Genomic DNA, 23,432 nt, shown 5'->3' with positions numbered 1-23,432 from the left:
AAAAGTTACTGGAATTAATTGTGAGTTGCATTTACCTTGTTACTTTGTTCAAGCAGTTAGGAATGATATCGAAGATGCCATAGCACCATGGGTGTGCATGAAGAGCAAGTTTTCTCATTAACAGACTGCTGATTTGTTTCTGCAATCAGAAATAGTTGTGGAAGCCAAGAATCAGCAACATGACAACAACTGCTCCTTGGGCAGGTGGACAGTGTTTATGTGTGTATGAACAATAGAGGAGAAGTACATTAGGCTGCAAGACACTGCAGCTCTCTCTCTCTCTCTCTGTAATGAAATAACGAAGAATGATAGCTAATAGTGATAGTTAATCTCTCTTGTTACTTGTTATAAAATGTTGCTTTGTTATAAAAGTAACCGAAAGACTGAACGATTAAGATGTTAACCACCCTATGTCTTCACTGTCACAAAGCTAATCCCTTTTACTTCTAAAAGCTGTTTCTTGGCTCAAGGAGACTTTGTCCTTGATTGTTTTTCAGAGGGGCAATAAACGGGACCAGGCTCCTATTGGTCTGGTTAGGTACAGGGATGAAAGGATTTTGAGTGGCCTTTTGTTTATATGTAAACAGATGAGACTTCAGGCCAAAGTGGTCATGTTTTCGAAGTGACCTGTATAGGGAAGAGGGAGTGGTTAGCTTTCAAGCTGAGCTGAGCAGTTTTGAGTTGAGTCCTGAACTGGGAAGTTCAACAGGGAGCTGTGTGGAAACTCTCTCTTTTCTGCCCTTCAACTTCATCCTGTAAGCATGTGTGCCATTTATACTGGTTTTTAAAGGGAGGTTGCTCATTGGGACTGTTGTGTATATTCGGAACAGCATAATTAAGTTTAGTTTGGATAGGTTGAGTTCTATAGGAGTTCTTTATTCTGTTATTTATGTTTCATTATGTAACTTTGTGAATAAAGTTTTGTCTGTTCTAAAATCTAGTAGTCAACCTAGCTATCTTATTCCGGGTAATTTTCACTTACACTTACCGAAACAAATTGCAAAGTTATTGTCTGGGGCTGCCTGCTTTAAGAATATTTTGAGTGTTCTGGCCTAGTCCATGAAAGATTGAAGGCCTTTGCGGGATTTTAAACAGTGAGTGGTAGGTGCTAGTGTCTTTATTTCGGAGGTTGGTTTGGTTGGGTAGATAAAGCTTGGGATAATAATGACTCTTTCAGTCACCAAAAGGTTTCTGGATGTGGATGCAGTGACTTTGGAAGTTTTACAAAAAGTGAATGAGACCAAGTTTCAAGAATTAGCAGAGAAGCTGGAATTGGAAATACCTGCTTCTGTGAGGAAAGGAGAGGTAATTACAGCAGTAGCTCAGCATTTAAACTTGTTGGAGAAGCCATCAGAATCTATAGAGATGATAAGAATTCAATTGCAAATAAAGCAGCTTGAGTTAGAGGTGAGAGATAAGGAAAGGGCAGCAGAAATGAAACAGTTTGAGTTACGATTAAAAGCAGAAGAGAGGGAAAAAGAGAGCATCAGAACAGAGAGAAAAAGAGAAAGCAGCAGAAGAGAGGGAAAAAGAGAGCAGAGAAAGAAAAAGAGAGAGCTTTTGAACTTCAAAAACAGACATTTAAAAAGGAAAGTCAGCTTAAAAGGATGGCGATAAAGGCTGACGGTAAGTTTCGTGAGGAAGACAGTGAGGATAAGCAAGCCGTTGGTAGTCAGAAGCCTAGTGAGAAACTGTTTATGTTCAAGCATTGCCTAAATTTGATGAGAAGGATGTGGAAACCTTTTTCATCACATTTGAAAAGGTGGCTAAACAAATGCAGTGGCCAGTGGCAATGTGGGTTTTGTTGATCCAAACGAAACTTGTAGGTAGGGCTAGTGAGGTATTCGCATCCCTATCAGAGGAGGTTTCTGGGGAGTATGAGGAGGCGAAAAAAGCCATTTTAAGTGCATATGACCTTGTACCAGAAGCCTGTAGACAACATTTCAGGAATCTAAGGAGCGACCCAGATCAAACCTATGTTGAGTTTGAAAGGATCACACAGAGTAATTTTGAGAGCTGGATAAGAACTTTAAAAATCGAGCAAATCTATGATGCCCTTAGAGCGGAAATTATTTTGGAGGAATTCAAAAATTCACTGCCTGAAGTAGTGCAAACTCATGTGGAAGAGCAGAGAGTTAATACAGCAAGGTTAGCAGGTGAAGTGGCTGAAGATTATAAGCTGGTCTATAAAACTCGGTTTAGCTTCCAGAATCAATTTCAGTCCATGAGGGATAGAAATTGGGGCAAAGAGAAACCCCATGTGGAAAGGGAAAGGTAGATATCTGTGAAGATCAGAAGGATAACTTACCACAGGATAAAAGAAAAACCATTGAGGGGGAACAAAAGTTAAAAACTCCAGTCTTTTCATTGTAACAAAGTGGGCCACACAAAATCACAGTGTTGGTGGAGGAAGTGCCAGATCTAAATAAAAAGTATACATGCATGGGTAAAGTTTATTCACATAGGCCAGGAGTAGTAAGTAAGGAGGTTACCACATTAAGGGACACTGGATCATCTCAGTCTGTAATACTGAAGGATGAGGAGATATGTACTCCTGAGGGACTATTGCCAGATAAGGTGCTGGTAACAGGAATTCATGGTGAGACAAAAAGTGTTCAGTTATGTAAAGTGAGGCTAGAGAATCCAGAGAAGACTGGAGAATTTGTGTTAGGAGTACTGGACAAACTCTCAGCTCCAGGAATACAATTTGTCCTTGCAAATGATATAGCTGATTCACCAGTAGTGTACTGCCTACTGTAGTTGAAAAGCCAATGGAGACCCAGGCAACTGAAGACATGGAGAATGGTTGTCTAGGAATTTTCCCTGATTGTGTGGTCACAAGATTACAGAGGCACAAGTTCAAGCAGGAGAGATCAAAAGGCACAGATAAAGAAGCTGGCATAGAGTTATCTGAAACTTTCTTGGATCAGATAAGTGGAACAGAGAAGGAGCAAATAGGTAAACGTGCCAGTATCTTAGCTCTGTAAGCTGATTGAATTACAACAGAAAGATGAGGAGTTAAAACAGCTACATCAAAAAGCATTTACTGAGAAAGAAAGTGAATGCATTCCTGTGTTATTACTTAACAAATGATGTCTTAATGAGGAAATGGAGACCATCACACATTCAAGCAGATGAGAAATGGACAGAGATTCATCAAATTGTTTTGCCAATAGGATATAGAAAGGAGGTGCTGTGGGTGGTGCATGAGTTACCATTTGGCGGTCATTTAGGGGTGAGGAAAATACAGGCTAAGGTACAAAGACATTTTTACTAGCCTGGACTACACAAAGATGTATTTGAATTTTGCCAGACGTGTCATACATGTCAACTAATCAGAAAACCACAGGCAGTAATAAAACCCACACCTTTAATATCTATTCCAGCATTTGAGGAACCTTTCACAAGAGTCTTGATTGATTGTGTAGGTCCCCTATCTCAAACAAAAAGTGGGAATAAATATTTATTAACAATAATTAATGTGTTGACTAAATTTCCAGAGGCAATCCCATTACGCAACATCACAGTAAAAACGGTTGTAGAAGAATTACCTAAATTTTTTTTACTAGATATAGACTACCAATAGAGATCCAGTGGGATCAAGGATCAAACTTCACATCCAAGCTGTTCAAGGAGGTTATGGATAAGTTGGGAATGAAGCAATTCAAACCTATTGCGTACCATCCAGAATCTTAGGGAGTGCGAGAGAGATAGCATCAAACACTGAAGACCATGTTAGGGGCTGTGGGAGAAAATACGGGTCTCTGCCTCCCCGTGGCATGGCCACAAAATAGACAATGCAAAATTTCTGTACTTAGCCATTAAGCCTATCCACAATGCCTCAAATTGGCCAACCAGCCGCCGTGGACATCTCACATACCTCAGGGCATGACTCATTCAGCCCGAGACCAAGAGAATATATTTCTTCAGATTAACTGATAATGAGCCGCCTTCTCCAAATTACCAAGCACCTCTGACGTCCTTAGGCACAGCTATTCCCACTAGGAGTCAAACCTTCACAAATTGTACCCAGACAAGGAGGCACCAAAGATACTTTGCTTGCCGCTCAACAATAAGAACACATTGATACCAGGATAAAACCTACTAACACCTACTCCAGCCAAGGATCGGAATCTCCTTAGTCAATTAAGAAACTCGTTATTGGACACCGGACACTTGAATCTTTTCAATGAATGAACTTTATTTCTCCTTGTTGTACAATCACACACCATTGTCTCATAACTCTCACTGCATTGTTGTAAGGGTATAAAACTCCATTGTATGCTCTGTTTGGGGAAGAAGCTGTGGTTCCTTCTGAGTAGCCTATCAGTGACTGTTTCAGTGGGTCAAGTCTCTTCCGCGATATCGCTGTTTGTTAAATAAATCCTTGTCAGTTTTCAGTCCAATCTGTGTGTTTGTGATCTCTGATTAATTGGGCTAAATTCTATGACAAGAGCTTATGGTCAAGATTATCCAGATGATTGGGATAAAGGAGTTCCGTTTGTACTTTTTGCGATCAGAGATGCACTGAATGAATCGACCAAATTCAGTCCATTTGAATTAATTTTTGGGCATGAAGTAAGAGGACGGTTAAAATTGATTCAGGAGAAATTAATAAGTCAGAATTCAGAGACCACCCATTTGGACTATGGAGAGAACGATTAAATAGAGCTGGAGAGTTGGCTAGACAGCATTTAAAAGTATCACAGCATACAATGAACCAAGAAGTGGATAAGAAATCACAAATTGTCAGTTTTGCAATTGGGGATAAGGTATTGGTGTTACTTCCTGTAACAGGTGAGCCTTTAAAAGCAATTTTAGTGGACCTTATCAAATTGAGAAGAAATTTAGTGAGATGAACTATTTGATAAGGACTCCAGGCAGGAAGAAATTTCACAGTGTGCCATGTGAATATGCTCAAAAGGTATTTTGATATGGAAGAAAAGCAAGAGGAGAAGGTGTTAATGTTTACAGCACAGAAGGAAGAACCAAGTTCAGAGGATTCTCAATTGGACATTATCCAAATTGATTTGAGGAATGAGGAAGTTGTTAAAAATTGGGATAAATTATTGAATTACCTTCCACAAGAAAATCAAAATTACCTGAAAGAGTTATTGCTATCACCTGGGGAGATATGCAGAAATAAACTGGGAAGTACTAACCTAATTGTGCATGATGTAGATATAGGAGATGCTGTTCCGATTAAGCAATATCCTTACAGACAAGACCCTCTAAGATTGGCACAGGTTCAGAAGGAGATAGAGCACATGCTCCAAGATAGCATTGTTGAAATGAGTTACAGTGACTGGAGCTCACCCCATAGTCATGGTGCCAAAACCAGATGGTATCCAATGGTTATGTGTGGACTATCGCGAAGTCAGTGCTATTACAAAGACTGATGCATATCCAATTCCACGATTGGAGGACTGTGTTGAAAAAGTGGGACAAGCAACTTACATTTCTAAGTTGGTCTTGCTCACAGGCTACTGGCAAGTACCTCTGTCAGAGAAATGGATTATGTCAGTTATATCAGAGAAATGTAATGCCAAATGGATTATATCAGTTCAAAATCATGCCATTTGGAATGAAAAATGCTCCAGCTACATTTCAGAGACTGACTAATAAGGTCATTGCTGGATTACTCAACTGTGTGGTGTGTATTGATGACCTGGTAATTTTTAGTCACTCATGGAAGGAACATTTACAGCATTTATTGGACTTGTTTGATCGACTTTGGGAGGCAGGCTTGGTGGTAAACCTCGCTGAAAGTGAATCAGCCAAAGCCCAAGTCACCTTATTGGCCCCACGGGATGTGAAAACAAAAGTAATTGGGGAATTTCCCACACCATCGACAAAAAAGCAGTAGTACGATTCCTGGGGTTGAGCCAATTTTACCAGAGGTTTGTGCCAAACTTTAGTAATGTGGCTGCTCCATTCACCGAATTGTTAAAAAAGGGCAAGAAGTTTCAGTGGACAGCAGACTGTCAAAATGCATTTGGCAGCCTAAAACTGTGTTAACCACTGCCCTAGTATTAGCCAGACTGGATGACACAAAGTCTTTCAAGGTGGCTATCGATGCCAGTGATGTGGGTGTCAGTGCGGTGCTCCTGCAGGATGATGATGAGGGAATAGAAAGACCCATCAGTTATTTTTCCAGGAATTTGAACAGAAATACTCAATGGTAGACAAAGAGACTTTTAGCTTGGTGTTGACATTACAACGTTTCAGCATCAATATTACCAGCAATGCATCTGAGACAATCTTATGCACTGATCATAACCCATTGACATTTGTGGAAAAATTTAAGGATAAAAATGCCAGACTGTTTAGATGAAGCTTGTTGTTGCAGCCGTTCGATTTGGCAATTATGCAGGTGGCAGGTCGCAAAAATGTGATTGCCAATGCAATCGAGACTCGAATACGGAGGCGTTTGGTGGCGGGTGTACAGCATCCTGAATTTGTGTGTGGTTGTGCATCTTTGCATGTTTATAGTTAGTGTAGTGTATATGTGTATATTTTGGTATTGATCCTTCATTTCTTTTAAGGGGAAGAGGTGTCACAAAGCTAGTCCCGGTTTTCCTAAAAGCTGTTCCTTGGCTCAAGGGGACTTTGTCCTTGATTTTTTTCAGAGGGGCAATAAACCAGGCCGGGCTCCAATCAGTCTGGTTTGGTACAGAGATGAAAAGGATTTTGAGAGGCCTTTTGTTTATATGTAAACAGATGAGACTTCAGGCCAAAGTGGTCATGTTTTCGAAGTGACCAATATAGGGAAGGGGGAGTGGTCAGCTCTCTAGCTGAGCTGAGCAGTCTTAGTTCAGTCTTGAACTGGCAAGTTCAGCAGGGAGCTGTGTGAAAACTCTCTCTCTTTTCTGCCCTTCAACTTCAACCTGAAAGCATGTGTGCCATTTATACTGTTTTTTAAAGGGAGTTCGCTTATTAGGACTGTTGTATATATTCGGAACAGCATAATTAAGTTTAGTTTGGATAGGTTGAGTTCTGTAGGGGTTCTTTATTCTGTTCTTTGTGTTCTGTTGTGTAACTGTGAATAAATTTTTGTCTGTCCTAAAATCTAGTAGTCAACCTAGCTATCTTACTCCAGGTAATTTTCACTGTACACTCACCAAAACAAATTGCAAAGTTATGTTCTGGAGCTGCCTGCTTAAGAATGTTTTGAGTGGTCTGGCCTAGTCCATAACACTAAAGTTAAACATCACGTAACACCAGGTATGGTCCAACAGGTTTATTTGAGAGTACAAGCTCTCGGAACGATGCACCTTCGCCAAGTACATGTTCACCAAATAAGTCAAAGGATCTGGAAATAAGAAGACTGGACATCACAAAGACTTGGAAGAAGCAAGACGGACTCCTCATCAGATCTTGTGTACTGATGCTATTGAACTGTGTTACTCTATTACATTTTGCACCTTAAAGTCTGTGTTTGCGTGTATGTGTAGAAGTTTAGGAAGGGGATATAACTAACAGAGTTCTAAATTGATCTTTCATATTTTGTTTCCCAGTGTGAGTAAATCTGACTAATTAGTAATAAATAGATTTTTACATGTACCACCGTTTTCTGCTAACCTGTCTCTGTTAGGATGGGCAAACTAGGGCAGGAGTAATTTGATTAAATCTTTAACTTTTGTACTCAACATGAGCCTGTTGAAGAGAAAATTCACAGATATACAGATAAAGCTCACTCTTGAAATAATCTGCTGTCCTCCTGAAATGGCTTTAATGAAAGGGGTCTGTTAATTAGAATCCAAAAATAATTGAGGGAAAGGGCCTGATCAGTCTTGCTTGGAATTTAGATTGCTCACTATTTATTCTCTTCACAGCTGGAATCCGTAAGGAAGAGATAAAGATGCTGAATGAAGAGCTGATGCCCTACTTCCGACCAGCGGCAATAGCTGCTCTACCCAGTGAAGTATTTAAAGTGAGTAGTGACAAACCAGGTGGGACTTGAACCTGGGCCTCTTGGCCCAGAAGTATGGGCACTACCACCATGCCATAAGAGTCCTGAAAGCATATGCTTTCTTGTGCATAGCGCATCACAAAGATCAACGAGTCCCCACTGGGGAGTTGACTCTCAGTCACCCACGTGACAGGCAGAGAAGGTAACAACCATACTAACAAAGTGGTTCCTGTCTTAGCTTTATAAGAAAACCACACGTGGATAACTGACCTTTCGGGAGGTAAACGTCGTATAAAGTCTCAATGCAGGGTGAAGTTAATGACTGTCAACTAATTCATTAAAATGTCTTGTCAGAGGCGGAAGGAACAATGTGGCAAAGTGGGAATCTGTAAAGTTGATCAATGTTTAATAGAAACTGAGAAATATTAAGTTGAGTAATATTGGCACCCATGTTGTCATACAAAGTGCCACCTAGGACTCAGTGGATAATACTTTCTGGAGGTAGGCTATTGAAGGTCTGCTTCAGCAGAGTGATGCTGAGGGATACACTCATTACTGACAGCATCCCTCTGGGGCGTCCAGATATTGAGCAATTTGAATACATGGGAAAATTGAACTCAACAAAGTCATTCCTGGGAACTGTGGACATCAGAGCTGAAAATGTGTTGCTGGAAAAGCGCAGCAGGTCAGGCAGCATCCAAGGAGCAGGAGAATCGACGTTTCGGGCATAAGCCTGAAGAAGGGTTTATGCCCGAAACGTCGATTCTCCTGCTCCTTGGATGCTGCCTGACCTGCTGCGCTTTTCCAGCAACACATTTTCAGCTCTGATCTCCAGCATCTGCAGTCCTCACTTTCTCCTCCAACTGTGGACATCAGCAGCCTACTATGTCACGTAGTGAGTATTTATCCATTGAGCCATTTAATCTTTATCTGAATAAAAATAAAGATGCACTTCAGATCACGGCTTGATCATAAGAGGCATGTGGTGAAATGTTACCGTCGGATCTTTGAGCCCACTTGGGAGTGCAATGTGACCTATCTGAAAGGTGGCATAGTCCCGCACACTGTCATTTCTCCACTGGGAGTGTCAACCTGGAATTTATGTTCAGTTACCTGAGTGTGACTTGACCACCACTTAACTGTCTCGGAGGCAAAATCCACAGCTGGATTTTGTTTGAACTGGTGGATTCACAACTGTTGTATTTTTATTTTAATAGGAGCTCTCCCCAAAACAGCTAGCAAACCTCGGACCTGAGAATGCAGCCATTGTCACAGAGTCTCAGAAAGCCGCATTGAGCAGAGAACAGCTTTCCAGCCTGCAGGCAGCAGTGGATGGAGCAGATTCAAACCACTTAATTCAGATGTTGCTCTCTGCTTCTCCAATCCTCAATAGTGAGTCCTTAACTATTTCAGTGCTACCCTGAAAACAGCTTGTGTGCATACATCTGATACTTGAGTACATATCTGACAATAAACGCATGTCCATAATGGACTAATAATTGAACTTAATTGTGTAAACTCTGCAGGCTGCAACATAGTTTGCACAAAGTTCCATTCGCTCGTCGCTGCTGTGTTCACTGACTTGCTTTGGATCCTGGTTTGACAAATCGCTCTTTTATGCACAACCCCTCCATTACCATTCTCCATATCTCTCTAATCTTCTCCAGCCTTACAGCCCATTTTGAGATCTTTGTATTCTTCCAATTTTGACCTTTTGTACATGCCTGGTTTCCTGCTTACTATTGTTGGCCATAACTTTGATCTCTAAAGCTGCAAAGTCTGGAATTCTCTCACTAAATCTTTCTTTGTTCTTATTTTCAAGACTACCTGATTGACCAAGCTTTTGATGAGCAGTGGTCTCTCTAATTTTCTTTGCAAGGTCAGCGTGTGGCAGTGACTTCCAGAACTGGACACCAATCACTGTGTGCGGTTCATTGGAATGCACAGCGACACAGGGAACATTGGTCCCAGTGTTTTATTTGAATCAATGTTTGTTTGTCAATGTGTTCTTGTGTATTGCCTTAGGATGTTTTAGCAATGCAAGTTGGAATCTTCAGTTAAAAGGTTTGATAAGATGTGTTTCTTCAATCTGGATGCACTTATTGCGAGGGCAAAGGAGGCAGATTCAACAATAACCTACAAAAGGAATTGGATAAATGTTTAAACAGGGGAAAAAGCAAGGGTGTGGGATTAATTGAATAGCTCTTCCACTTTCCAGTGGGCTGACTGACCACTGTAGTGATTGGAACCAGCTGGGTCTTGTTGACTACGAGGTCCAAGTTGTTAACCTGGGCCAGTCAGGAAAGCCCTGGCTGACCAACATAAACAGGAGCTAGTACTACTATAGTTTGGCAGTAAGGACCGGGGGAGGGGGAAAAAATAGTAAGAAGAAAAAAAAAATATACAGGAGCTAGCCAGAAGATGTGTAGGTCGGCCGAGAGCCAGCTCCGGTGGTTGTGTGTTTTTTCCTTACTATTTTGTATTACTGCTCAAGATAAGATGTGATGTTATGGAATGCTTTATATTGTACCTTACTTTCAGTGATGAGCTCTGATGCATAGTGTCTGTTGTTGCATATTGTGGATTTTGCCTTACTGCTCAAACTTTTATCTCTGGGGGTGTAATGTTTTCTTTTTATGCAATATATTTAGTTTATTCCTGTACTTTTTCTAAAAGGAGAAGATTACCTGTGTGATGCTTTTGTTCCGGTTTATGTAATGTTTTTTGATATTGTTTATGTTGAGATTTGGGGAGTCCTGTGTTGGCATCTCTATGTCTCCATTGTATGGTGATTATTGTTTCATGTTTTAACATTACGTGGACTTTCAATAAATCTAACCAGGAGAAAAAAATATATAACCAGGAGATTTAGGATCTCCTCAGTTCCGAGGACTGGCTCCAAGCCGGCTGGCAACAAGTAAGTAAAGGGTGACATGTTGATGGGAGACTGGCCTCTGTGCAGTTATTTCAACCATCTTGTGTGTTGAAGAATTCATTACCAAGTACTGGAATTGTGAAATAAATATTCTATATTTTTGTATTGCATGATTAATGTGCCTTCTGTTTCTAATACCTCCTTTTGTGTTTGTTACCTTTCCAACAGGTTCAACTTTCCCTGAAGGAAATCTTCTCTTAGGTTGGGCTGCATGTATCATCGTGTATTTTGTTTCCTAAGGATCAGCCTACAGATGAGAACCACTGTTCCAATGCACAATATTTGTCCATTAGACAGATACAGTATGTAGATAAGTGTCAATGTATCGCTGCTAAACTGTAAAGTATTAGGCTAATGAATTTTCAGAGTTGAATGAATGTTCATTTTTAAGGTCAGAAATACCTGCCATTTTTTATTTAAATCAGTTCCCCTCATGATGTTCATTTGTTAGTTCACTTGGAGCAGATTGCAGCCCAGCCAGGGATCTGGGAAGATTTATATTTGTATTTTGGATGTGAGCCATGTGTTGCTGATCCTTGGTTGCTTTGAAGGCTTTCAAAGTCAACTGCAATATCTGGCATTGGAGTCATGTATAAACTAAGACTGGATATAGTTCGACAGGTTTCCTCCCCTCCCCCAGAGAACATTATTGACCCAGCTAAGGGCTTTTTGAAAATGTCAGTCAGATTTTATGCATGTTTTCTGGTGCCAATTCAGAAACTACCAGATCTATTAAATTCATTGCCATTTTGGGATTTGACCTAATGAACGTAGGTGTTTAGATTGTTCAGTAAAGGATTCATATGAACTGGCAGGTCTGATGAAATACCATGGCCAAAATCCCACTGAAAGATGGAAAAAAAAGCTTAAAATAAAACTATAATTTTCTTGATCTCCTATTGTTCTGAAACTTTACAGCCAATGAAGTTATTTTGAATTGTCGTCACTATTGTAATGTCGGAAACAAGGCAGTCAGTTTGCACGCACATAAATCCTTCCACAGTAATGAGCTAATCATCAGCAAATCACATTTTAGTGATTTTTGGTTGAAGAATAAACATTAAACCAAGAACATCAGGGAAGACTTCATTTCTGCTCTTTTGAATAGTGCCTTATAATTTTCCCCATTCACCAGAGTAGGCAGATGGAGCCTCCATTTAATGACCCCTCTTTCAAAATGGCAAATCCGACAGTGTAGCAATCTCTCAGTACAGCGCTGTTGACCTAGATTCTATGATCAAGCCTCTGGGATAGCATTTGAACCTATGGTCTTCTGGCTTATACGAAAGAGATTGTAATCCACTGAGCCACAGTTAATCCATTTCTGGACAGCCATAATTTCTGTAGTTCGATACAGGATGGATAGAGATATATTCCATGGAGTTCCTGGCTTCCCTGTACTCCTGTCAATTCATCAGTTGTCTGGCTTCTGACTTCTTGATGATCTTACAATGCAATTCAGAAGCATTTCCCAAATGTGCTCTGTATGCTCAGGATCTCTGCATCCATTTTGCCTCTCAATTTAGGCAAAATAGCATTAAAAGTGGGATTAGGACATAATTGGTTCTCAGGAGATAGTATCACTATTTGTTTCTTCTCTTCCACATTTGCCCTGCCCACCTCCAGTGGTTAGTTTCAATACAGTCAGCAGTTTTCCAAAGTGAGTGCAGTTCCACATCTCAGTATTTAGTAGTCAGGACATGAGACTGATGTGGAGGTTTAATATTCCATTAACACACAAACACACACACATGATAATTAATGCAATAAAATATGATAAGGCACTTTACAGAAGTATTATTAAACACTGATTTGACCTTAAACCATCTAATGAGAAATTAGAACAGATGGGCAAAATCTTGTTTAAAAACATAGGTTTTAAGGAACATCATGAAAGAGGAGGTTTAAGATTTGAATTATAGAACTTGGGGCCCAGGCAAATGAAAAATCAGCAACCAACTGGGCAGCAACTAGGGTCAGTACTATGTAAGCTCAGAATTGGAGGAGCACAGAGATCACAGGCAGTTATAGGGCAGAAGATTGTTCAAATATTTTAAAAATGCAATTGTGTTCACAAAATGTAAAAAAAAAAATCACAAGTTCATGAACCTCTGGTTGCTCAGCTGTATTTTGTTTAATTGTCCAGTAGCTCTTCCTGTGTACCCCAACCTGACTTTTAGATTTCAAGCATTAGTGTGGATATATTTGGATAAGACCGTAGGAGCAGAAATTAAGGCATTCAGCCCATTGAGTCTGCTCTGCCATTCAATCATGGCTGATGAGTTTCTCAACACCATTCTCCCACTTCCTCCCTGTAACCCTTGATAACTTAAGAACATATCACGTTAGACTCTACATGAGGAAAAGTGGTTAAGGGGTCCCGCCTTAGTGACATAAGTTTGAATCCAACATGGGTGAAATAAGTTGAAGATTTCTGATGGCCTGAGGTCAGTTGCCCAGGCTCATGTGGACAGACAGCCCATCATGTCACTCAGTAGAACCAGAGGGTGGCTGGGCTGGGAAAAATAAAGATCCTGCAACTTCCAGTGGAGGAAGCACTTTCTGCAGAACTGCATTTTGTTCCCTAGAGAGATAAAAACACCATTGGATAACAAAATGGATATACTTTCTACTTAACCAAATTTAAGAATGGACAAAACTAATTTTGCAGGTGTTCTGATACACAAACCACTAGATATTGGAATCTGAACAGTTTGCAAAAGACATGTTTGGATTTTAACTTTGAAGTCTCTAGTTCTTCAATTTACAAAGTTGTACATAGTCATTAGGTTGTCTGAAAATGTGAGATATCATGTCAGTCATGCTGTTCATAAAGGCTATCGTTCATTTTGCATTTGTTCTTCTCTTGTACTGCTGAATTGAAGCTCTGCTTCCTTGGACCATGCAAAAGTGGAATTAAACCACATACAAGTAATAGATATGACAAGTGTTAGCCTGGACTGTGTCTCCGAAATGGAATCTGAATCCGTGGACACCTAACCGATGAGGACAGCGCAAGCAACTGAATGAAGGCTGGCAATTAAGATGACAGCCAGAGGCCATGAACACTCTGTAGAAACCTGTTTTAAATAGATGTGCATCGGAGCTAGTAAAGAGAGAAGCAGAGTAAATTTCAGGATGCAACTGCATGCAATTCTGATCTCCCTGCTCTAGGAAGGATGTTGTGAAACTTGAAATGGCTCAGAAAACATTGACAAGGTTGTTTCCAGGGTTGGAGGGTTTGTGCAATAGAGAGAGGCTGAACAGACTGTGGCTATTTTCCGTAGAGCTTCAGAGGCTGAGGTGTGACCTTGCAGAAGTTTATAAAATCATGAGTGGCATGGATAGGGTAAATAAGCAAAATCTTTTCCTGGGGTGGGGGGAGTCCAAAACTAGAGGGCATAGATTTAAGGTAAGAGGGGAGAGATTTAAAAGGGATCTAAAGGGCAATCTTTTCACACAGAGGGTGGTGCATGTATGGAATGAGCTGCCAGAGGAAGTAGTGGAGGGTGGTACAATTATAACATTTAAAAGGCATCCGGAAGCGTTTAGAGGGATATGGGCCAAATGCTGGCATATGTGACTAGTTTTATTCAGGATATTTGTCAGCGTGAATAAGCTGGACAGATGGGTCTGTTTCTGTGCTGTATATCTCTGACTCTATAACAAGAAACCTAGCTACTATGAAGTTTGTTTCTTCGAGCCATCATTGCAGTCACAAAAATGCATCCATTGTGAAATTGGGTACTTAGAGGGAAATTGGTGTCCTACTTCAAAAAACACTGCTTACATTCAGGTACAGCATGCAATAAAGAAGGTATGTGGTATATTAGCCTTTGGATAAAAGAGTAGATAAATCCTGCTGTAATAATGTAAGTTTTCAGTGAAACCACACTTAGGATATTGTGCAGAGTTTTGTTCTCTTTGCCTGAGGAAGGATATACTTGCCCACGCAAGTGCAAGATAGGTTAACTGGTTTGATTCCTGGGACGAGAGGACTCCTATAATGCAAGATGAAGTAGAGGTGGTCTCATTGAGGCCATATAAAATTCTTAAGAGGACTTGACAGGATAGATATTGCATCTCTGTTTTCAATTGGCTTGAGAGTCTCGACTGAGGGGGCATAGTCTCAGAGTAAGTGGTCAACAATTTTGGATTGAGATGAGAAATTTCTTCAAGCAGGATTGTGAGATCATTGGAATTCTTATCCCAAAGAGCCAGGAGTTGAGTTCAATTTTGGGTCAGTTAGAGGGAAATTGGTTTGTGTAAAAAAAAAAATCAGGAATGAAGGTGCAGGCTCAAGAGGCCGAATGACCTCCCTCTTTTGTTTTCCTTCCTTATCTTATCCCAACCAATGATATTTGTTTGAAATATGTTACAATGTAGATAACCCCATCTCATTGCTCACATGGCTTCCTTTTCAGAGAGCTGTTCTTTTGACCATCTCAATCTCACTGTTCTTTCAGGTAAATCAGATCACCTTTATCTTGATGTTTTTTAAGATGGGTTAGAGTGGGTTTGCAGAAAGCATGTCAGAAGCAAGACACATCCCCTGATGTAAGGTTATCTTGATAATAATAAGCTGGATATGATGTTCCCACCAAGTGTGCTTTCAGCAAAAGGGCAGGTAAATTCAGGTGGATGTCCACCCTCCCTTCCTGAACTCTCCCCCATAATATGGAGAATGGGCAGATGCTAAAATTGGCAGTCCATCTATCAATAAATAAGGTTGAATTAAACTTGTTAAAAGCTCAATTTACCTCAATATTACCCTGTCCATCCATAATGGAGCTGGTGTGGACAAGTGGTGGCATGGTGGCTCAGTGGTTAGCACTGCTGCCTCACAGTGCCAGGGACCCATGTTCAATTCCAGCCTCGGGCAACTGTCTGTGTCAACGTGAGTTTTGTCCGGGTGCTCCAGTGTCCTCCCACAGTCCAAAGATGTGCAGGTCAGGTGAATTGGCCATGCTAAATTGCCTGTAGTGTTAGGTGCATTAGTCAGGGGTAAATCTAGGGGAATGAGTCTGGGTGGACCTGTTGGGCCAAAGAGCCTGTTTCCACACTGTAGGGAATCTAATCTAATCTAAAAGAATAAGCAGTTTGTATTTTAAAGCTTTTCAAGCACCGGAAGGGAATGAGGTATTATCTTCAGCGGGTGTCCTTTACCCATCAGGGGCGATACCTCCATTACATGGTACTGGCATGTACTCTAAACCCCCCCCCCCCCTGTTCATTTCCTCACCCCCCCCCCCCACCCCCGATTTTGTTATACCCTGCCTGAGGAGAGTAACTCCTCCCTGCCCCTTGCCTCAGACCTGCTTAGGTCCAGGATCCATCAGGCCTCATCCGCGAGTTTTCCTGCAATCTGAGGTGTGCCTATTACAAGCCAATCTGATTGGCTGACAGCTTCAGAGGGTGTGACTCCCGCCACTGAGAGGCCTCATTGACGCTGCACATTACAGCCATCGGGCAGGTTTGTTTTGAATCTGTTGATTCATCGTTAACTTTTCATCTGGTGGGCAGTGGAGCTGGTGAGCTGTTGAATCCTCCCTCCCCCACCATATATTTTTGCTTATTTACTCTTTCTTTCCACCTGTTGAGCATTTCCAGCAATTTTGTTTTCTTTTTATTGCAGATTTCCAGCATCAGTATTTTGCTTTGCAATATTTCTGCCTGCCAGGCTGCGTACAGTTTCAAATTTTGCTATGTTGGCCATTAAGATGATTTTTTTTCCGAACAAAAATCTTCTAAATTAATTATCTTTGCAGCCGACTTGTCTTTTGTTTTCCATTTTGTATCTGGCTAAAGCAACCTACTTTTGAATTCCTGCAATTTAAAATAGACTTCAAAATAAAGACAGATTTTATCTAATTTATAAAGTCTAATACTGGACTTAAGTTCACCCGCTCACAGGATTTGATTTCCCCATCACGCTGGCCCAATTTTAAATAACCGCACCATATGAGGAAGCATCTCCGACTGCAGCCATTTGCTGAAAGCATTAATCAATGGTTCGCATATGACTTCCCCATTCCCGTAAATAACGGAGGATAAATTGAATCCTGTCCTGTGGGACTATTTATCTTAGATCTGTTAACCTTGGCCCACATCACTTCACATGTGACTTATAATTTAATCCAAATGGAGAAAATATTGTCAGTCAACTCTGTTCAGAGATGGAACTTGAACCCAGTCCCCTGTCTCAGAGGTAAGGACACAACCACTACCCCACACGAACCCTTAATCCAAACAGAGTTCTTATAAATCAACATTGCATTCAAGTGTAAAAACATTTACATATATCCACTAAACTCCTTCGCCATCTTTTTAGCCTTGATAAGAATCAAAAATTTTATTGAACACTCAATCTATTTTTCCTAGGTTACTTTTCAATTTAACCTATTTTCTAATCAACCTAAAGACATACAACACCAGGTTATAGTCCAACAGGTTTATTTGAAATCACAAGCTTTTGGAGTGCTGCTCCTTCATCGGGTGAAGTGAGAGAGAAGGGCACACTGCTGCAGAATTTATAGGCAGAGACATCAAAAAAATCATACAGCTGGTGTGAGTGGACCCCAAGGTGTCAGCAGTGAGGCCAATGAGATGGACGATGAACCAGAACAGTCAACGGAGAGATCCATGGTACAGCAACCAAAGAATTGGACCCTTCCAGAAGGCTGCTGCCCTACACCAGCATCCCCCATGATGACAGCATCACTGTAACAGCCTCAGTACTCAATACCAACAACTGCCAATCTCCAGGCACCCTCCGACAACTTATTCGCTTCATTCTTAACCACAATGTCTTCACCTTTGACAATTGGTTCTTCATTCAGACACACAGAACAGCCATGGGGACCAAATTTGCACCCCAATATGCCAACACTTTCATGCACAAGTTCAAGCAAGAATTCTTTGCTGCACAGGATCTCCAACTATCACTATACACCAGATATATTGACGACATTAACTTCCGTTGGACCCATGGCGAGGAGTCACTGAAGTGACATAACAACAATATCAATACGTTTCATCCCACCATCAGACTTACCATGGACTAATCTTTAGAAACAGTCTCATTCTTGGGCACACACATCTCAATCAAGCCTGGGCATCTCGGTATGTCATTCTATCGATAACTTCACAATGCTGCATTTCTCTAGCTTCCACTAAACGTGTTGAAGAAGCCACCCCCTATGGACGAGCCCTACGTATACAGTACACAGGATCTGCTTAGATGAGGAGGAACATGATGGATACCTAAAGATTTTGAAGGATGCCCTCATAAGAACAGGATACAGTGCTCAACTCATGAATGACAGTTCCGATGTGTCACAGTGGAAAACTGCAATGACCTCCTCAGAAGACAGACACAGGTTACAATTGTTAGAGTATCCTTCATTGTCTGGTACTTCCCCAGAGTGGAGAGACATGCTCTTCGCAGCCTTCCACATATCAATGATGACTAGCGTCTTGCCAAGATCATCCCTATGCTTCCACTTCTCACCTTCAAACAACTGCCAAGCCTTAAACAGACCATCGTTAGCAGTAAACTACCCAGCCTTCAGGACAACATCGATGACAACATCATACAACCCTGCCATGGAAACCTCTACAAGACATGTCAGATCATCAAATTGGATACTACCATCACATGTGGGAATACCACTCACCACATAAATGGCAGATACTCATGTGACTTGGCCAATGTTGTCTATCTTATACACTGCAGGCAAGGATTCCCTGCGGCGTGATAGGTTGGAGAGGCCAAGCTGATGAATGGACATGCACAACAATCACCAGACAGGAATGTTCCCTCCCAGTCAGGGAACACTTCAGGGGTCAAGGACATTCAGTTTCCAATCTTCGGGTAACCATCCTTTGAGGCAGACTTTGAAATATACTACAACACAGAATCACTGAACAGCCAAGGTCTGTACCCACAAAGATGGCCTCAACTGTGATCTTGGATTCATGTCACACTACAGGTGACCCCACCACATGGTTCTGTATCTGTAAAATCTTTCTTACTGTCCTGTTTTGACACGATTTGGAGATGCCGGTGTTGAACTGGGGTGTACAAAGTTAAAAATCTCACAACACCAGGTTAATAGTCCAACAAGTTTAATTGGAAGCACTAGCTTTCAGGGCACCGCTCCTTCATCAGGTAGTTGTGGAGGACACAATTGTAAGGCACAGAATTTATAGCAAACATTTACAGTGTGACATAACTGAAATTATACATTGAAAAATACCTTGATTGTCTGTTGTGTCTTTCATCTGTTTGAATACCATGATAGTTTCACTTCTTTCATGTGTAAATCACAAAACCTTTTTTTAAAAGTTGCATTCTCAGGTTAACTGTAACAATTGGTGTTAACTAGACAATATGTTGAAGGTGTTAGCCCCCTGTGTTCTCTCTTTATGCTATGATGTTTAGATTGATTCTAATATAAAAAGTGAGATAAGAGTTTTTTACATGAATTCATGCAGTTTTTGAGCAAAGTACAATGTAATTCTGCAAGTACAAATTCACCCCACAAAATATATGTGTGCATGTGGGTCTTTGTGTCTGTCTGTGTGTGTGTCAGTCTGGGTTGGGGTTCTGAGTGTGAGAGAGTGTATATGTGTGTGTAGTGAGTGTAGAGTGTCTTAAGTCTATGAGGGGGTGCATGTGTGGGAGTTTGTGTGTGTCTGGGGTGGGGGGTTGAGTTGTGTGTGTGTGTGTGTGTGTGTGTGTGTATATGTAGATGTAGGAGTGTCTGTGTGTCTGTATAGTTCAATGGTGGTCACCTGTAGTGTGACATGAAGCCAAGGTCCCAGTTGAGGCCCTCCCTACGGGTATGGAACTTAACTATCAACCTCTGCTCGGCCACGTTTCGCTGCTGCCTATCCTGAACTCCGCCTTGGAGGATGGTCACTTGAAGGTCCGAGGTCAAATGTCCTGGACCGCTGAAGTGTTCCCCAACTGGGAGGGAACACTCCTGTCTGTTGATTGTTGTGTGGTGTCCCTTCATCTGTTGCCAAAGTCTTTGCTCAGTTTCCCCAATGTACCATGTCTCACAGCATCCTTGCCTGCAATGTATAATATAGACAACATTGGCTAAGTCATATGAGTATCTGCCACATACACGGTGGGAGGTGTCCCCACATGTAATGGTGGTATCCATGTCCACACTCTGACACGTCTTGCAGCGCCTATCCATGACAGGGTTCTATGGAGTTGTCCTGAAAGCCAGGCAGCTTGCTACGAACAATGATCTATTTGAGGTTTGGTGATGGTTTAAAGGCAAGCAGTGGAGGTGTGGGGAAGGTCTTGGTGAGGTGCTCATCCTCATTATAATGTGTTGCAGGTCACGAAGAACATAATGTAGTTTTTCAGCTCCTGGGAAGTACTGAACAATGAAGGGTACCATGTCGGTTGCAGTATGTGTCTGTCTCCTGAGGAGGTCATTACGGTTCCTTGCTGTGACACGTCGGAACTGGCGGTCGATGAGTTAAGCATCGTACCCTGTTCTTACGAGGACATTCCAGGTGCCCGTCACATTCCTCCTCATCTGAGCAGATCCGGTGTACACGTAGGGCTTGTCCATAGGGGATGGCTGTTTTAATATGTTTTGGGTGAAAGCTGGAGAAGTGTAGCATTGTGAGGATGTCTGTGGGTTTGCGGTAGAGTGTGGTGCTGAGGTGTCCATCCTTGATGGAGATGCTGTGTCCGAGAATGAGACAGATAGTCGAGGGTAGTCCATGGTGAGTTTGGTGGGATGAAATTTGTTGATATCACTGTGTAGTTTTATCAGTGACTCCTTGCCATGGGTCCAGAGGAAGAGAAAGTGTTGTCAATATACCTGATGTATAATTTTGGTTGGAGATCCTGCGTAGAGAAGAAGTCTTGTTCAAACCTGTGCATGAAGATGTTGGCATATTGGGGTGCAAATTTGGTCCCCATGGCTGTTCCATGTGTCTGGATAAAGAACTGGTTGTCAAAGGTGAAGACGTTGTGATCCAAGATAAAGCGGGTGAGTTGTAGCATGGTGTTTGGAGATTGGCAGTTGTTGGTGTTGAGTACTGAGGCTGTTGCCGTGATGCCATCATTGTGGGGGATGTTTGTCTACAGTAACACCTTAACTTTAATTATGCGTAATTCTCTCTCTGCCTCATTTAGTCAAATTACAGGTAATCCCTTCATTTTTTATTCAGCTGTTGACACTTTACTCACACAGTCTAACTCTCTTGGTCACTTGCAGAGATTTATTTTTCGACACTCCACTCACATCAGTTGTATGATCTTTTGATCTCTCTTTTGACCCCTTGAGTTCTGAGCCTATAAATTCTGCACTCTTCTCTCTCATTTCACCTTACAAAGGGGCTGACAAAGGAGCATGTGATTTCAAATAAATCTATGGGACTATAACATGATGTATGACTTCTTGCTCTGTCCACCCTAGTCCAACACTGGCACCTCCACATCATGACTAATCGACCTGTTCACAAATATTATTGTACACCTCTTGAGCAAGTGGGAATCGATCCCAGGACCCTTGGTCCAGGGATAGGACACTACCACTGCACCACAAAAGGGTCCCTATCTTTCCTCTAGTAGGATTTTCAATCGGTTGAATCAGGTAAATGGTAATAAATGGTTTAATTACTTGCCTTCCTTCACTGGCTGTGCCCGTCAGACCATTGAAGAGAGAGATATTTGCAATTTCTAATGCTACTGGTTCTAATCCCCTGTTCGTATTTATGTATGAAGCCACCTTCCTTTAGCAGTATGTTGTCCTGGTGGATTAAGATTGATACCTAGTATCAACTGAGATCTTAACCTTTTGTATCAAATTGTTTCTGTTCACCCCCAGTGGTAGAATTCCTCTCGATTAACCGTTTCCAAATAGAACAACTCTAAAATATTTACATCTCTTTATTTTCATTGTAATAACATAAAGAAAATGTTGTTTAAAAAAAAAATTAAATCAGTCTCTCTGGCATTTATGCTCTACTTGAGCATCCTTCTTCCCTCCTTCATCTAAGTCTGGCAGCATAACCCTCTTCTCCCTTTTCTTTCATATGCTTCACCTTTAGTGCAACTGTAACATTTACCTTGATTATTCTCTATGCTACTAGTTACTCCCTGTCATTCCAAAAGTATCCAAATTATCAATTCGAACCTATATCTTTAATTCCAGTAATTTGTTCTTAAGGCAGCCCTATTATAGGGTGGGGAAAGAGAGGAGGGAGTAGTAATGGAGCAGATCTCGAAAAACACAAGGAGAATAGAAACTTGAGAAGAGATTTTGCAGTTTTGCAAAATGCTGATTTTAGTTATTTGATCACAGTTACCCTATCTAGGCAGTTGATGATTCACAGAAATTTTCTGATAGTTTATCGGGAAGTGGCAGTTTGGATATGGTACATTAGTTAATCACACAAAGAAGGGAACTCTATAATCTGTGCCAAACGCCAGTGCTTCACTGATCCCACAGCCTTCCTGTAAAAGCAGTGCACTTTTATGTCCCACTGGTCCTGCTGTCTTTTGGGGTGGACTTTACTGGTTTTGGTGCCAACAGTCTTTGTTCTTTCCCTAGGCTGATATATGGGGGGAGCTCCTGATCTTCCCCAGGAAGAGAATGTGGCTTATCTCCCTGAATCATCTTTCCCCTTACCCCTTCCTATTCATATATCTTGTTTTGATAGCCAGCCCCCAAACTTATGCCAATCTCCTGTCTAACCTCTCTTGACCAATGGCCATGGAACAGCTACTCATGAGTCAGATGACCAATGTCCTATTACTCATTTGAAGGTTTGTTTTCATACCTTATATGACCAAAATCTCCTTATTTTTGGTGTGCTGCATTGATAATTGAGTAGGGTGGTGCATAGGTCAAGACCTTGATGATTCTTATGACCTGTTTTTAAATATAGGGACCATCTAAGAAAAATCTACACCTGAGGAAGAAACAAAAGCATTTGATGATGCTTTCAATCTGCAAAGAAACCCATTGTTGAGTGGATTAATTTTAATTAATGTACCTAGTGAAGAGGAGACAGTATTAATATTTTTATAATTGATCTGCGTAGACCTACAGCAGACTGTGAACAAAAAAACTTAAATTAATAATAAATCAGGGATAAATTGTTGTTGGAGCTGTGTAGTGTTGTTTGAGCACTTAGCAATCAAGCAATGATTTAATATGAATAAAGGCAATTCAGTTGAACAGACAAACTTATGTCAGGTAGCAAAAACTGTTTCCCAAAGACAGCCACCTCAGTGGAAAATGTTCAGCTTAAAGGACTGAGATGGCATTATAAAACCAAAGGGGGAGGGTAAGTATGAACATTGACCATCTGGATGTTGGTTTGCTCGCTAAGCTAGAATGTTCTTATTCAGATATTTCGTCACCATAAGTGAGTGTCCTTGGGTAAAACCAAGGAAACCTAAATGCACAAATAAAAAGCTGGAAGCTCACTGATGATGTTTCCTAGTATAGTGACGAAATGTCCTGAGAACTAACCTTCCAGCTTAGCAAGCAAACCTACATTCAGAACCTCAACCTGGGCTACAAATTTTCTCAAAACTTGTAT

The 23,432-nt window shown here is 41.2% G+C and overlaps 1 protein-coding gene across 1 annotated transcript in view; it reads left to right on the top strand.

Moving 5' to 3' along the window:
* Positions 1 to 13,792, top strand: part of LOC122560601 (otoancorin-like) — a 66,608-nt gene extending 52,816 nt beyond the window's left edge. Inside the window, exons 27-29 of the mRNA XM_043711396.1 lie at positions 7,836 to 7,933; positions 9,130 to 9,304; positions 11,016 to 13,792. Coding sequence (XP_043567331.1) covers positions 7,836 to 7,933; positions 9,130 to 9,304; positions 11,016 to 11,086 — 344 coding nt within the window. The 3' untranslated portion in view covers positions 11,087 to 13,792. The remainder of the gene's footprint in view (positions 1 to 7,835; positions 7,934 to 9,129; positions 9,305 to 11,015) is intronic.
* Positions 13,793 to 23,432: the final 9,640 nt, after the last annotated feature.

This window comes from Chiloscyllium plagiosum, chromosome 21, assembly GCF_004010195.1.
Source record: "Chiloscyllium plagiosum isolate BGI_BamShark_2017 chromosome 21, ASM401019v2, whole genome shotgun sequence".
Lineage (NCBI taxonomy): Eukaryota > Metazoa > Chordata > Chondrichthyes > Orectolobiformes > Hemiscylliidae > Chiloscyllium > Chiloscyllium plagiosum.
The sequence above is the reverse complement of the archived record's forward strand: the minus strand, read 5'-3'. Positions and strand labels throughout refer to the sequence as shown.